The sequence below is a fragment of the Plecotus auritus genome (assembly GCF_963455305.1).
Source record: "Plecotus auritus genome assembly, chromosome: 2".
Lineage (NCBI taxonomy): Eukaryota > Metazoa > Chordata > Mammalia > Chiroptera > Vespertilionidae > Plecotus > Plecotus auritus.
This window is the reverse complement of record NC_137771.1, coordinates 189,416,313-189,431,715: the sequence shown is the minus strand read 5'-3', so window position 1 is coordinate 189,431,715 and position 15,403 is coordinate 189,416,313. Positions and strand designations below refer to the sequence as shown.

General features: G+C 36.1%; 1 protein-coding gene across 4 annotated transcripts in view; it reads left to right on the top strand.

The window, feature by feature from the left end:
• Positions 1 to 15,403, top strand: part of MFN1 (mitofusin 1) — a 35,237-nt gene extending 19,834 nt beyond the window's left edge. For all 4 annotated transcript variants that reach the window (XM_080657765.1, XM_080657768.1, XM_080657766.1 and 1 more), the window contains exons 10-18: positions 2,205 to 2,326; positions 4,301 to 4,427; positions 4,605 to 4,709; positions 5,001 to 5,103; positions 5,234 to 5,463; positions 7,506 to 7,649; positions 8,467 to 8,663; positions 10,688 to 10,822; positions 14,408 to 15,403. In XM_080657765.1, coding sequence (XP_080513891.1) covers positions 2,205 to 2,326; positions 4,301 to 4,427; positions 4,605 to 4,709; positions 5,001 to 5,103; positions 5,234 to 5,463; positions 7,506 to 7,649; positions 8,467 to 8,663; positions 10,688 to 10,822; positions 14,408 to 14,489 — 1,245 coding nt within the window. In that variant the 3' untranslated portion in view covers positions 14,490 to 15,403. The remainder of the gene's footprint in view (positions 1 to 2,204; positions 2,327 to 4,300; positions 4,428 to 4,604; positions 4,710 to 5,000; positions 5,104 to 5,233; positions 5,464 to 7,505; positions 7,650 to 8,466; positions 8,664 to 10,687; positions 10,823 to 14,407) is intronic.

Below are 15,403 nucleotides of genomic sequence, written 5' to 3'. Positions count from 1 at the left end.
CATGTACTGAACAGGAATGCTGGAACTTTCTACCACCAATATCCTCTGGATTAGTGATATGAAGTGATGTATAAGTGAGCTTAACCACCAGCAAAAGTGAGGCTATGTAATGGAAGAGAGTAACATCTCTGAGTTAAAGCTGTATGAACTGTTAGCTAAATTAATTACCCTTGTGGGCTTACAGCTAAAGAAATGATTTTTGTTTTGTGTTCTATACCTCAAACAAATACTGAAGAGGGCAACTAAAGTGGCAAAAGAGATTTTACGTCTTTTCTACCTTAATGAAGTGAACAGAAACCATTTTAGAGACCTGAAGGCTAAGCATAGGTTATAAATAGTACATTAAATGAATATGTAGCATACTGATTTCAAGTTAATATACAGGGTGGGGCAAAAAGTAGGTGTAAGTTGTTTGTATGGAAAATAATATAATAATTAACAAATAATAATACAAGAATAAATTCTGTGTTTTGTGTACTCACAACTATATACCTACTTTTGCCCCAGCCTGTATATAGAACACTAGAGTTTTAAGTGGTTACCCTTTAAATCCTGAAAGCTTTTTTAAAAAATTGATTTTTAGAGATCGGCTGCCTCCTGCACACCCCATACTGGGGATCAAGCCCACAACTCGGGCATGTGCCCTAACCAGGAATTACACTAGCAACCTTTTGGTGCATGGGACAACACCCAACCAACTGAGCCACACTGGCCAGGGTTAAATCCTGAAAGCTATTTATTTTAACGAAGGATAGTAATAACTTTAGGAAGTAATGACCACAATTTTGTACTAGTTATACATATACAAAGAGGTTCAAAAAGATGAATTCAAAGAAATATTGGAGTTGGGGTATATGCCTAATTTTTAAAAATTCATCATAGAAAATAAACATGGCCTCCTCCAAAACATCTATTGTGGTTATTAATGTTGTGACCCAGATGATGTCTTTTTTTTTTTTAATACTTACCTAAGGAAATGTTGATTGATCTTAGAGAGGAAGGGAAAGAGAGAGAGAAACATCAATTGGTTGTCTCCTATACATGCCCTGACTGGGGATCAAACTCACAACCTAATTATGTGCCCTGACCTGGAATCGAACCCACCATCTTTTGGTGTACCAACCGAGCCACCCGGTCAGGGCACATGGACATCTCTTGATTGTTCAAAGTCCAGATAGTATTATTCTGTAAATACTTGAAGTTGTTTTCAAGTGTTAAGTTCTGTGAAGTAAACATGAAAGGCTGATTTTAATTTAATGATTTTGAAAACATTTGATGATGAATCACTATAAATATTTTAAATAATAAGTAGTATGCACATATGTTAAAATTGAAACTAAAACTTCACAAAATAAACATTCATTACTATATGTGATACATTCTGATATATTTTCTCCTATTTAAGTAAACACTGGTAATGAAATTCTGATTTGTACAACTATTAACAGGTTGTTAGCTGTATTTAGCTTGAAGGTAAAACAAATGAGATAGGGCATCATTGGGACCTAAATGCACACACTGTAGACCAATGACAATAGGAAGATTAAAATATTACTTAGATTATTGTTAAAACGTATTTTTCAAATTGTGCAAGTTTTCATCTGCAAAAGTCCTTTATAATGACCTTATGTGAATCATGGCATTCAACTAAATTTTTTTTAAGACAGTAGAATTCTAATTTATAACTCAATAACTTTATTAGGACATCTATTGCAAGTATGAGAAAAATCTAGAAGTAGATTAAAGGCAATACAAATAAATTTTTTTAATACAGTAGTATTTTAATTTATAACTCAATAACTTTATTAGGTCATCTATTGCAAGTATGAGAAAAATCTAGAAGTAGATTAAAGGCAATACAAATAAAATTAGTAATTATAAAAGAAAATCTTTTTTAACACTGAAAATTCTTATTTTGACCCTGTTATTTATTTATTTTGAAAAATAATATAGTAAAAACCATTGCACATTACTGTGTAAAGTTAACACAAAGATTTGAACTTGCTGTTTGAAAACACTTTTTACTTTTTCATCTTTGTAATTTTTTTTAACCTTTGTAATTTTAAGTTGTGTTTATCATGTATTTATTTTCTATCCTAATTTCTGTTTTGGTTAAAGTTATAAACAGCAAGTTTTTGTGTTTCAATTCCTAAAAATGTTGGGATGGAATTACAGTAATGTGTTATGGCTTGGGCCCCTCGCAGGAGTGTATCTCGCAGTCAGCAGTGAAAACAAAGTTTGAACAGCACACTATCAGAGCTAAACAGATATTAGATACTGTGCAAGACATAATGGATTCAATAAACGTGGCAGCAGCAGAGAAAAGGTATGAATGCATTTATTGCAAAATAAACGTGTGTTTTTGTATCAAGATGAGTTCCTTAAACTAGGATTTGAAATTGTTACATTATAAATTTCCTACTAAAATCAACCTTGTTAGTTTAGCTGGTGTCTACTTGCATGTTTTTAAATGAATATTAAATGTAAATATTCTGTTTATTTGTTGTACACATCATTTGCATTCCCTGGATCTCAGCATTGTGTAGGGCTTGTGGTTTTAAAATGTTTAGTGGCTTTAAAATATCTGTAAAGCAGTGGAAGAAGCATTTCTTCAAGCTAAGTTTCTTAAAAAAGTGCAGAGCAGGTGACCCTCTTTTTTATATTCAACCCATGATCCATCTTTCATATATTCATACATTGATTCCTTGAAATCACTTTTTTGTGCCAGTGGTTGTTTTTTATCAGCTGGCAAACAAACAAGGTAATATTATCTGCCAGCCAGAAAGTCAGTTTGGTAAGCACTACTCTCTATGTCACACTGTACTGCACGATTTTATTCCATTTATTACTTTATAAAAATGAAAATGAATGCATGAAAATGGCAGAACTATAAAAGAAAAAGGTAGTTGTCACAACCTTGATACACTTGAAACAATGATCAGAATGTTATTAGATGTGACAAGTATAATGATGGTAAGTCTCAGTTGAACCTTTAGTGAGTTTAAACCAATCAAAAGAAAGATATAAAGCATTAAAGATTAAGTCCAAGATGACATATAATTGGGAATTTTAACTGTATTTGATGTTGCTAGGAACAACTCCTCTCATGTTTAAATCTATTGCGTAATTTTGACACGTTTGCAGGAATGTATTATCTAAAAAATTAGAGAATTTCCAACATATAAATCAAAGTGGGGAGACCCCAGAATCTGATCTCAGGCTCTGTGCACTTTTCTGTATAATGAGATTGTATTGCCATTTATGTCCCTTTCCGCTCAGTAGCTTTATTGTAGTTGCCAAAGTAGTCAAGCCGCTGGATTGACCTTACTAATTTTTTAAAAATATAGGACATTGAACTAAACATGGCACAAAGAATATGTGATTTGAGGATGGTTTGTATAATCATCATGTCTTAGAAACTCTTGTTAAAGATGATCTTAAATTTTAGGATCTCGGGTCTTTTTTTCCCTACATCATCTACAGGTTGACAAATTTTCTATAAAGGCCAGAGAGAAAATATTCTAGGCTTTGTGGGCCATACCATCTCTTGCAACTACTCAATTCTGCAGTTTTAGAGCAAAAGCAGGCATTTAGGTAATAGGTACAGACAGTCCTTGGGTTACTTCAGACTCGAAGTACATCTTTCCATGGTTACGTCGCCATTTATTAAAAAAAAAAGTTCTGTCATTTCAACGTATGTACATATGTGCTTTATGTTTTTTATTATTTACCACAAGTAAAGGTCAGGAATTGTTATCTTTCTTTTAAATTTTTTTTACTGTTTCTCTTCATTGCTCCATGTGAGTGACGTAGGTGCTTATGTGGTTTCGATTTACAGCGAAAATCGCGTTATCTCGTGCTGTAGGAACAGATCTCCGACGTAACCCAAGGACCTACTGTACATGAATGAGCATAACTATATTCCAAGAAAACTTTTAACAGAAACTAGCAGCTGCTGGATTTGGCTTACAGGATGCCATTAGATGGCCCTTATTTGTTATATAAAGTCAGTATTGAGTTCTGTTCATATATATGAAGTGTTTGGAGACTTAGAATTCTTACTAATTCTTTGGTGGGGCTCAGATGACACATAGGCAGAGAAACAAAGTAATTTATATCCAATCATCTATAAAATATTTTATAAGTGAAATATAGTTTGAATCCTTTTCAATGTTGGAATATGAGATTTTTTTCTTTTATCATGCTAACAGATGATTCATTACATAATTGAGTGCCATTGCTTAATTGCTTTGAGACTTTAATATTCCCTGATTATTAATTACTCTTCATACCATAATAGGGTTTATTCGATGGAAGAGAGGGAAGACCACATTGATAGACTGGACTTTATCCGAAATCAGATGAACCTGTTGACACTGGATGTTAAGAAGAAAATCAGGGAGGTTACAGAGGAAGTGGCAAACAAGGTGGGTAACAGTAATTTTATGACTAAACTGGAAATGGAAATATTTTTGATAATGCTAAAAATGTTATCCCTGTTGCCTTAAAGGAATATTTTGTGTGTGTTTTTTTCAGTTTGGTTTTTTGAATGGTTGATGATCTTGTTTAATTTTTTTACTCTGATTTTTTTTCCATATTTTCAGGTTTCATGTGCAATGACAGATGAAATTTGTCGACTTTCTGTTTTGGTTGATGAATTTTGTTCTGAGTTTCATCCTACTCCAAGTGTATTGAAAGTATATAAAAGTGTAAGTTAAATTGTAGTTAAAGCTATACATACAGTTCCCTCACTGTATTCTATACTCTTATGTAGTGGGTTTGTCTATATTGGTGTCTTTATGGCAGTCAGTACTCAATTAACCTGTTAACATCTCCTGTGAACTCCTGTAATAAATGTAAACTACCTTGTATATAAAATATACAGAAAAGTTATCCTCTTAGAATAAGATCATTTTAGTGCTTACTAAATTTCTAACATTTTTATAAAACTGCTTATATTCTAGAGAAAAAATAATGTGGACATTTACTGTTTTTAACAGGAGTTAAATAAGCACATAGAAGATGGGATGGGAAGAAATTTGGCTGATCGGTGCACCAGTGAAGTCAACGCTTCAATGCTTCAATCCCAGCAAGAAATTATTGGTAATATTTATGTCTACAAGTTCTTTATTTTGTTGGTAAAGGATTTATTTTTTTTTAGATATTTTACAAAATGTAAAACATTATTTACTGTTGTTTCTTAAAATAAATGTCCTACTTTTGTTCTTTCTAGAAAATTTGAAACCATTACTTCCTTCTGATGTACAGAATAAACTACATACACTGGTTCCTTGCAAGAAATTTGATCTCAGCTATGACCTAAATTGCCACATGTTATGTTCAGACTTTCAAGAGGATATTGTATTTCGTTTTTCCTTGGGCTGGTCTTCCCTTGTCCATCGTTTCTTGGGTCCTACGAATGCACAGAGGGTGCTTCTAGGATTATCGGAGCCTGTCTTTCAGGTACAGATTTTTCTGCTTTGTTTTGTTTGGAGTAGTCTTTTTATCAGGTGTTTATTGCTGTACTGCTACACAGGTATGTGGCTTTGATTCTACCGGTTGAGATTCTCCTTTTATTTTGTGTTTTGTTTTTGTGGAGGTTTTTATTTTAGTTAATCCTCACCTGAGGATATTTCTTCCATTGATTTTTAGAGAGAGTGGAAAGGAATTAGGGAAGGATGTGGGGAGAGAGAGAGAGATCGATTGGTTGCCTCCCATACTTGCCCCAACCCAGACCAGGGATCAAACCTGAAACCAGATACTTGTTCTTGACTGGGAATCAAACCCTCGACCCTTCAGTGAGCAGGCCGATGCTCTAATCCCACTGGCCAGAGCACTCTTGTTCTTTCTATATGTAGACATCTGTTTTCACTTCTCTTGAGTATATACCTAGTAGTGAAATTGCTATACCAAAGGCAAATATGTTTAACTTTCTGAAGAACTGCCAAAATGTTTTCCAAAGTGGCTGCATTTTACATTCACATCAACAACATGTTAAGGTTCTGTTTCTCAACATTTTCATCCAGACTTGTTATTATCTGTCTTTTTTATTCCTAGAGTATGTGAAGTGGTATCTCATTGTAGTTTTGATTATATTGATTTTGAACATCTTTTCATGTGTTTTTTTTTTCATGTGCTTTTAGCCATTCATGTATCTTGCTTTATAAAATGTCTATTCAAATTACTTGCCTAATTTTTAATTAAGTTATTGGCTTCTAATTGACTTGTAGAAGTTGTTTATTTATTCTAGATACAGGTCATTTATCAGATATACAGTTTCTAAATATGCTCTTCTAATCTGTGGCTTATCTTTGAACTTTCTTATAATGTATTTTTATTTATTTATTTTCTTAATCCTCACCTGAGGTATATTTATTTTAGAGAGAGAAAGGGGGTGAGGGTGGGAAGAGAGAGAACATCAATGTGATTGGTTGTCTCCTGTAAGCACCCAGACCAGGGATCAAACCCTCAGTCTTTTGGTGTATAGGACAATGCTCCAACCAACTGAGCCACTTGGCCAGGGCTCTTGTGATTATTATTATTATTTTTTTAAATATATTTTATTGATATTTTACAGAGAGGAAGGGAGAGGGATAGAGAGCTAGAAACATCGATGAGAGAGAAACATCAATCAGCTGCCTCCTGCACACCTCCTACTGGGGATGTGCCCGCAACCAAGGTATGTGCCCTTGACCGGAATCGAACCTGGGACCCCTCAGTCCGCAGGCCGACGCTCTATCCACTGAGCCAAACCGGTTTCGGCGTGATTATTTTTATTTAATTTTTTGTTAATCCTCACCAAGGATATTTTTCCATTGATTTTTTTTTTTAAATATATTTTATTGATTTTTTACAGAGAGGAGGGGAGAGGAAGAAAGAGTTAGAAACATCGATGAGAGAGAAACTTTGATCAGCTGCCTCCTGCACACCCGCTACTGGGGATGTGCCCGCAACCAAGGTACATGCCCTTGACTGGAATCAAACCTGGGACCCTTGAGTCCACAGGTCGATGCTCTATCCACTGAGCCAAACCGGTTAGGGCTCCATTGATTTTTAGAGACAGTGGGAGACAGAGAGATAGAAGCATTGATGTGAGAGAGAGACATCAATTGGCTGCCTCCTATATGTACCCCAACTGGAATCAAACCCTGCAACAGAGGTTTGTGCCTTGACCGAATTGAACCCGGGACCCTTTAGTCCGCAGGCCAACACTCTATCCACTGTGGCAAACTGGCCAGGGTTTAATTTGAAGGCCTACTGTTACAGATAAACTCATTGTATATTATGAAAATTCATTATTCTTTACAATATCTAAGTCATAGAAAATTATGTCATCGAAATAAGTTTCAGATCACTTACTTTCTTCGTGTATTTATGGTAAACTCATTAAAGTTGTTCTTTTCATTGATTTACTACTATAATTTTAAAAGAAGTACAATATAATATAGTAAACTTTATTCCATTTAGAGTTGTTTAATTGTAATCCTTTTACCCAACGTTATTAGCTCCCCAGGTCTTTAGCTTCTACTCCCACCAATCCAGCAACACCAGATAATGCATCACAGGAAGAAATCATGGTTACCTTAATAACAGCATTAGCTTCTCTTACATCCAGAACGTCTATGGGCATCATTGTTGTTGGAGGAGTGGTAAGAAACAATACTTTTTATTGTAATGAAAATTGAAATTTTACAAAGCTTTCTGCTATATCGCAAAGAGAGCGGTATATTTACCTCTGTTTTCAGAATCTATAAAATGACATCAAAAGGTGTAGGTTAAAGTTAATGAATTAAGAAGAGTTTCACAAGCCTCATGTTACATTTTTAAATTGAAATAAATTGACACTAATATTGTGTTAGTGTTAGGTGTTTAGCATAATGATTTGACAAACACATGTATAGTGAAATTATTACCGCAATATACATTTTTTTAAAATGCATCTTTAGGAAAGAAATACCACCAACTAGTTGGTCCTTGAACAATGCTTTCCAACTATTTTTTCATCACAGCACACAAAGAAATGGTATTTGTATATGGAATAACAGAATGATCCAGGTCCCATATCTAATCTTATCTAAATACCAAAGGGATCTGCCTTAAAGTAGTAACGATTACTTCTTAGTAGTAGTTCTTACAAGTTAAAAAAAATTTTCATATCATTAACAGCATCAATTTACAAGTTTTGGTTTTTGAAACACAACCTAAAAGAAATAACCTCCTTTTTCAAGATGTATTGAATCATCTCACCAAATGTCTAGCAGGTTATCAAACTTCTTGCCTGATATTTATGTGCTACTCCTTTTTCAGCTTGTTTGATTTCTGATATCTTTAGGTTCTCTTAGAGAATGAATATAAATTTCTTAAACATGGATCTGACTCATAAGACCTATAGTACAATCTCCTTTGAGTACAATCTCCCCAGCTGTGTTTTTCTTTGTCAAAGTAAGCTGTAAATTTATCTTACAGATTTGGAAAACTGTAGGCTGGAAACTCATATCTGTTTCGTTAAGTATGTATGGAGCTTTATATCTTTATGAAAGGCTGGCCTGGACCACCCGAGCCAAAGAGAGAGCTTTTAAGCAGCAGTTTGTGAACTATGCAACTGAGAAACTACAGATGATTGTTAGCTTCACAAGTGCAAACTGCAGCCATCAAGTACAACAGTAAGTTGAGAAATTCATCTCCATGAGAAAAAAGAAAAATTCATCTTCAGCTTTAGAAAAGGGCAAGTATATTGAAGTATGCCATGCGTGGAGAAATAAGAGTATAGTGCAAAGATTACAATGTGAACCCATTTGTTGTTAACATAAATACGTGATTGTCTTCTTTTATGTATCATAAATATTTCATTGATTTAGTAAAAATATGTAGAATTCCAGTTAAGTCAGTGCATAATAATCTGTATTTGGATACTACTGAGAAAGGAATTAAAAAGTTCATGATTACAACTTAATAGAAGACATAATGTACATCATTATAATAAAAGTGAAAAGCGATAAGTAATATGAGAGCTTTTTAATGTGAGGCACTATAATCTGAAATCATGAAGGTTAGTGGATCAATATAGATTTCCTAGAGGAGGGGTAGAATGTGCGGAATTGGAAGATATAGGCAGAGAAAACAGCCCAAACCAAAGGCAGGAGGGTAGAGGAAAAGGAATGTGTTCAGAAACAGGAGAGTTTCAGTGAGAAATGTATGTATGGGGATGGGGAGTACATTTAAGTATGAACCTGACAGTAGGACAGGAGCCTGGATAATTAGGAATCCTGGAAGTGATATCATTAATATTTAGCCCTAGGACAGGACAAATAGCTTTGCAGTGGTGTGGTGTGCATAGAATGGTTTAGATTAAGGAGACAAGAATTTGCAGGGAGATTGTACTGTTTCAGACACAAGATGAAAGCCTGTACTAATAGAGCTATAGAGAATGGAGAAAATGAGGGCATGGATTTGAGACCACTGAATAAGTTCATTCATTTACCGAATAGTTATTGAACTCCTATTTTATATAATAGGTTTTTTAAATTTGTTCTTTGTTTTTTTATTCCTCACCTGAGGATATTTTTTTCCTTTGATTTTTAGACAGAGTGGCAGGGAGGAGGAGAGACAGAGAGAGAAACATCGATGTGAGAGAGACACATCCATTGGTTGCCTCCTGAATGCACCCTGACCTAGGCCGGGTATCTAGCCTGCAACTGAGTTTTGTGTCCTTGACAGGAATCAAGCCCATGACCTTCAGTCTGCAACCACTGAGCAAAACCAACCAGGGCATGAATAATAGTTTTATATTATATTAAGGAAGATCTTTCTTCTATTGAATATAGCTGGACCTCCAACAGAAATCAGCTGAGGTTCACATAAAAACAAAGTTAATAAAGCTTTCCATTCAACTGATGGTCAAACATTTATTGTCTACCATGTGACAATAACTGCTTGATGTTATAGGAAATAAAAAGTTAAAGATAACTTGATCCTTTCCCTAGAGGATGTCACACTCTAATGGAGATAACCTTAACTAATTACTCAGTCAAAGTAATATTAGCTGTATATTAATTTAATAAAACATTAAAATAATGAAAGATGCTTCATTTGTTCAATATTGGTAATTAAAGACCATGGAATGGGAAAGATGTACAGGAGAATAATTGGCAGAGAAAAATGAGTAAGACAGTTAATGATATTACAGAAATATATACCTGGTAGGCATGTTCCCAGTTACAAAATATAATGTATGAACTAGCACACAAAAGAAGTAATGCTCTTTGATTCTGGAAACATGGTTAAATGTTACAATTTAAAGTATTTTTTGCATAAGTTAATAGGATTAATGAAATTTTCTTTTCTGTTCTCAGTAATTATTTTTATGGCAGGAGGTGAGTAAGGTTGACTGTGCTTCTGAAGAAATATACCCATCTTTTGCCTTTTTATAGCTTGTTCATGTTTACAACCATATGGCAGTGGAAATCGTGCCTATTGAACATTGATCTTGAAGCCAGATGGAATTAGGCCCACAGTCATATTAAACTTACAAGTTCCATGCCTCCCTCATCCCATTCTTAGCACTTTGTTCTTTAATACCTTATGTTTTTAAGAGTATTTTAAACTTGTGATCTTTTATATAATCTTTTGAAAGCCCATGCATTTTAAGACACTTGTGATAGCTGATAAAATTGTTTTTTATTTTAAGGGAAATGGCAACCACTTTTGCTCGCCTTTGCCAACAAGTTGATATTACACAAAAACACCTGGAAGAAGAAATTGCTAGATTTTCCAAAGAGATAGATCAATTGGAGGAAATACAAAACAATTCAAAGCTTTTAAGGTACTTAAAGCATTTTTTTTCTCCATAATATGAACATTTATTGGTCTCATTACCAAAATATAATTATGTAAATCACTAGTGATTATATTAAAACTTTAGCTTTCTGGTGGCTTAAATTATAATATTCCATATTTAATCCCATAGTTTTGAAATTTCAATGAATGCTAATTTCAACAATAAGAAACATCTGATGTAAATGGATGCTTTTAGATGTCAACTTCGAACTCTGTTAAACTATATTAGTCCCTTTTGAGAGCACAAGTTCTGTAATTAAAAGTATCGCTTTTTAGTCCTGTATCTCCAAGACCCATAACTTCCATTTTCACTGGGGAATACTAAATTCAAGGCTATAAAAGTAAAAAACAAACAAACCACGTAGTATAATGTGGAATTCTGGTTTAATATGGTTTATCATGGATTCTTCGGGGGTCTAAATTCTGTTTTAGGGGACAAGTTTCACCATGTGGTCTCTACTTCTTGGCAATTAACAACTTTCCACTTCATTACCCATTTACTGGTTTACGTATGACTCTGAGGGAATCATTAAGCATCATTTAGTCCCTGCTGCTAGTTACCAGGGTACCTACTACATAAAATCGCCCATATAAGAGCAGTCTGAAATGTCTGCAAATTAGAGAGGCTGTCCTTGTGTCCTGAATTTTTTTTTTAATTCAATAAATCTTTATTGTTCAGATTATTACAATTGTTTCTTCTTTTTCCCCCCATAGCTCCCCTCCACCCGGTTCCCACCCCACCCTCTGCCCTTACGTTCTCCACACTGTGCTCATCCATAGGTATATGATTTTTGTCCAGTCTCTTCCTGTACCCCCCATACCCCTTTCCCCCTGAGAATTATCAGTCCACTCCCTTTCTATGCCCCTGATTCTATTATATTCACCAGATTATTCTGTTCCTCAGATTTTTAATTCACTTGATTTTTAGATTCACTTGTTGATAGATATGTATTTGTTGTTCATTATTTTTCTCTTTACTTTTTTCTTCTTCCTCTTCTTTAAGAATACCTTTCAGCATTTCATATAATACTGGTTTGGTGGTGATGAACTCCTTTAGCTTTTTCTTATCTGTGAAGCTCTTTATCTGACCTTCCATTCTGAATGATAGCTTTGCTGGGTAGAGTAATCTTGGTTGTAGGTTCTTGCTATTCATCACTTTGAATATTTCTTGCCACTCCCATCTGGCCTGCATAGTTTCTGTTGAGAAATCAGCTGACAGTCGTATGGGTGCTCCCTTGTAGGTAATTAACTGTTTTTCTCTTGATGCTTTTAATATTCTCTCTTTGTATTTTGCTCTTGGCATTTTAATTATGATGTGTCTTGGTGTGGTTCTCTTTGGATTCCTTTTGTTTGGGGTTCTGTGCGCTTCCTGGACTTGTAAGTCTATTTCTTTCACCAGGTGGGGGAAGTTTTCTGTCATTATTTCTTCTAATAGGTTTTCAGTATCTTGCTCTCTCTTCTTCTGGCACCCCCATAATTCAGATGTTGGTACGCTTGAAGTTGTCCCAGAGGCTTCTTACACTATCTTCAACTTTTTGGATTCTTTTTTCTTTTTGCTTTTCTGGTTGAGTGTTTTTTGCTTCTTTGTATTTCAAATCTTTGACTTGATTCTTGCATTCCTCTAGTCTGCTGTTGGGTCTCTGTATATTTTTTATTTCAGCCAGTGTATGTTTAATTTCTAGTTGGTCCTTTTTCATATCTTTGAGGGTCTCACTAAATTTATCGGCCTTTTCTAGGATATTCTTGAAAAGCCTTATAACCGTGGTTTTGAATTCTATATCCAGTCGTTTGTTTTCCTCCATTTCTTTTGTTTGTGATCTGTTTCTTTGTCTCCGCATTTTCGTTGCTTCCCTGAGTTGGTAGGGTAGATTTGTGTGCTAGGTTTCCTATATGGCCCAGTGGGTCGGCCTCCCCAGTTAACCTGAGGTGGACACTCTTGGTGCACCCCTTTGTGGACTGTGTGTACAGCCTTGTTGTAGTTAAGTCTTGATTGTTGTTGGTATCACTGGGAGGTATTGACCCCCAGGCCAGTTGGCTGTGAGGATCAGCTGTGTCTACACTGGGAGAAGTTCGATGCTGGAGACAGCCTTATAGGATTAGACTTGCAAAATTGCAAAAGCCTCTGTGCTCAGCTTGGATGGAGCGGAGTCTTGGGGCGGAGTCTCAGGGCAGAGCAGACAGTCTTGGCTTCCCGTCAGCCCTGCCCTTGCGTGCGCGCCTCCAGACCTCTACCTTCCGCGGCTCCCCTGAGTTTCCGCCTGACAGTCCAGATTCCCCCCGTAAGAGCGTGGGTCCCCAGGGGCTCGCCTGGAACTGGCGTTCAGTGCAGTCAGAACTAGGGTTCAGTGCAGTCAGGAGCTTCCGACTCCCTTCCGCTAGGGAATGCCTGCGGCAACCTCCGCATTCAGTCTTCTCTGCGAGCACTCGCGCCTCCAGACCCCTGCCCGCCACGGCTCCCCCAAGTCTCCGAGTTTCCGTGTGCCTTTCTCTCAACCTGACAGTCCAGACTCCCCCTGTATGAGCCTGGGTCCACAGGGTCTCGTCCGGAACTGGGGTTCAGTGCAGTCGGAACTGGGGTTCAGTGCAGTCGGAACTGGGGTTCAGTGCAGTCTGGGGCTTCCCGCCAGAGAAAGTCAGCCAGGCACTCAGCCGACCTTCCTCTCTACGCTTGTGTCTCTGTACCTCAGCCCTTTGCTGCTCCTCTGATTCTCTTGAGCTTTTCTCTTTCCTTCTAGTTGTAGAATTTCCACTCAGCCAGCCTTCCTGTGGTTCTGGATGATGTCCGTTCTGTCTTTTAGCTGTAGTTTTGAAATTGTTGTGCGAGGCAGCAGTTTAGGTGCTACCTATGCCACCATCTTGGTTTCTCTCTTGTGTCCTGAATTTTGAGACGTCTATTTAAAGCACGTGTGGTCATGTCTCTCCATGGTGTTCCTATCTGACAGCAGGCACACTCTCAGTGCACCTCAGTCTCAAACTCCAGGGAAGATGACTGCCTATCCCTCAGGCCCCAGTCCCCTTTCTCACAACCAGACACACCCAAGTGCTCCATTGCTCCTGTTTCAAGTTAGATCTTCCCAAAGACAACCTTTCAAAGTTGGTAAAACTATATGCAGTAGAAGTTTTTTTATTTTTTAACTTAGGGAGGTTTTTAAATAGTGTTTCATCTTGTCATAGCAAAACATAAATGACAAAACATAATTGGCACTTAGGTACTTCTCTGATTTTGGCTGGACTGACTTGAACAAGTATGAATATTTTTGATTTCCTAATTCATCCTTTTTCTAAGAGGAAAATAAAAATATATATATCACTAGAGGCCCGATGCACAAAATTCATGCAAGAGTAGGTCTTCCCTCGGCTGCCGGTACCGGCTTCCCTCTGGCACCCGGGACCAGCTGTAGTAGCACATATAAGTACTCTTAAAAGGGTATTTATAGTGTAGTCTGAGTTCAGATGAATGTAGCAGCAGTTGGCTAGTGTTGTGTGTTTTTTTTACTTTTTGAGATCGGATGAAATGCATTTTTAAATTGACCTTAATGATTTTGGTGTTTTGTTCATTTTCTTAAATTAGAAATAAAGCTGTTCGACTTAAAAATGAGCTGGAGAATTTTACTAAGCAGTTTCTACATTCAAGCAATGAAGAAGAATCTTAACAATAGAAATCGCTTCGGTGATCATCATAGGAGAAAATGCAGCTTGGATGATTTGGGACAGTTATTTTTATGAAATGATTTTAAATATGAATTGTACTCACTATACCTAAATAGCAAATTCTTGTGTAGATTCTGGTAATGATCTATCTCAGGGTGTTTGCATTTCTGAAGAGTGTTATTATATCTCTTAATTTAATTCTGGGTAAAGAACAGGCTAAGTTGTTTGATGTGTTGAAGTGATGAATTAGTTAAGAACAGCAGAACCAATTATGTGACCCCTGAGGGGTGGGGCCTTACTCTTAATTAGGGCTCTCTTTTTTTGCTTCTGAAACACTCTGCTTCCTGGCATCCAGGAGTTAGAGAATGCTCTTTCTCAAAACTAATTTTTGATGTCACTTTAATGGGAATAGTCACTTTTTTGTTTTATATCTGCATTGTTTTAACCACCAAAAAGGAGTGTGTAATGTTCTTGAGTGTATTATCTTGCGAGTTACAGTCATTTTTGCCTTTCTGGCAGATATGTAAACCACTAATAAATAAGCTGTTGTTTACTCCTTATATTCCCATTAAAGCTAATGTAAAGCAGTATAAAGGTTTGTTATTCTAAAAGTATCTGGGTCGAAATAGCTTCCTGATGTTTCTAGAGAAACATTTTCAGCTTCAGCCATGAGTACAGTAAGGGAAGCTAAGTTTTAGAAGTTGGAAGTGATAGAAATAGCCAGAGATGGGAGGTCTGAATTTTGAGTGGTTATAGTCATGTACAAACTCTGTTCTTCAGAAGGTATTTGTTGAGGATACTGATGAATTGTCCCCCTGGGGTGGTTTTCCTTTTATTTAATTGTATGAATTTGCCAGGTCATGGTTAAAAATTATCACTGTATTTTTTAGTTTAATGAAATGTTTATGGTTTCGAG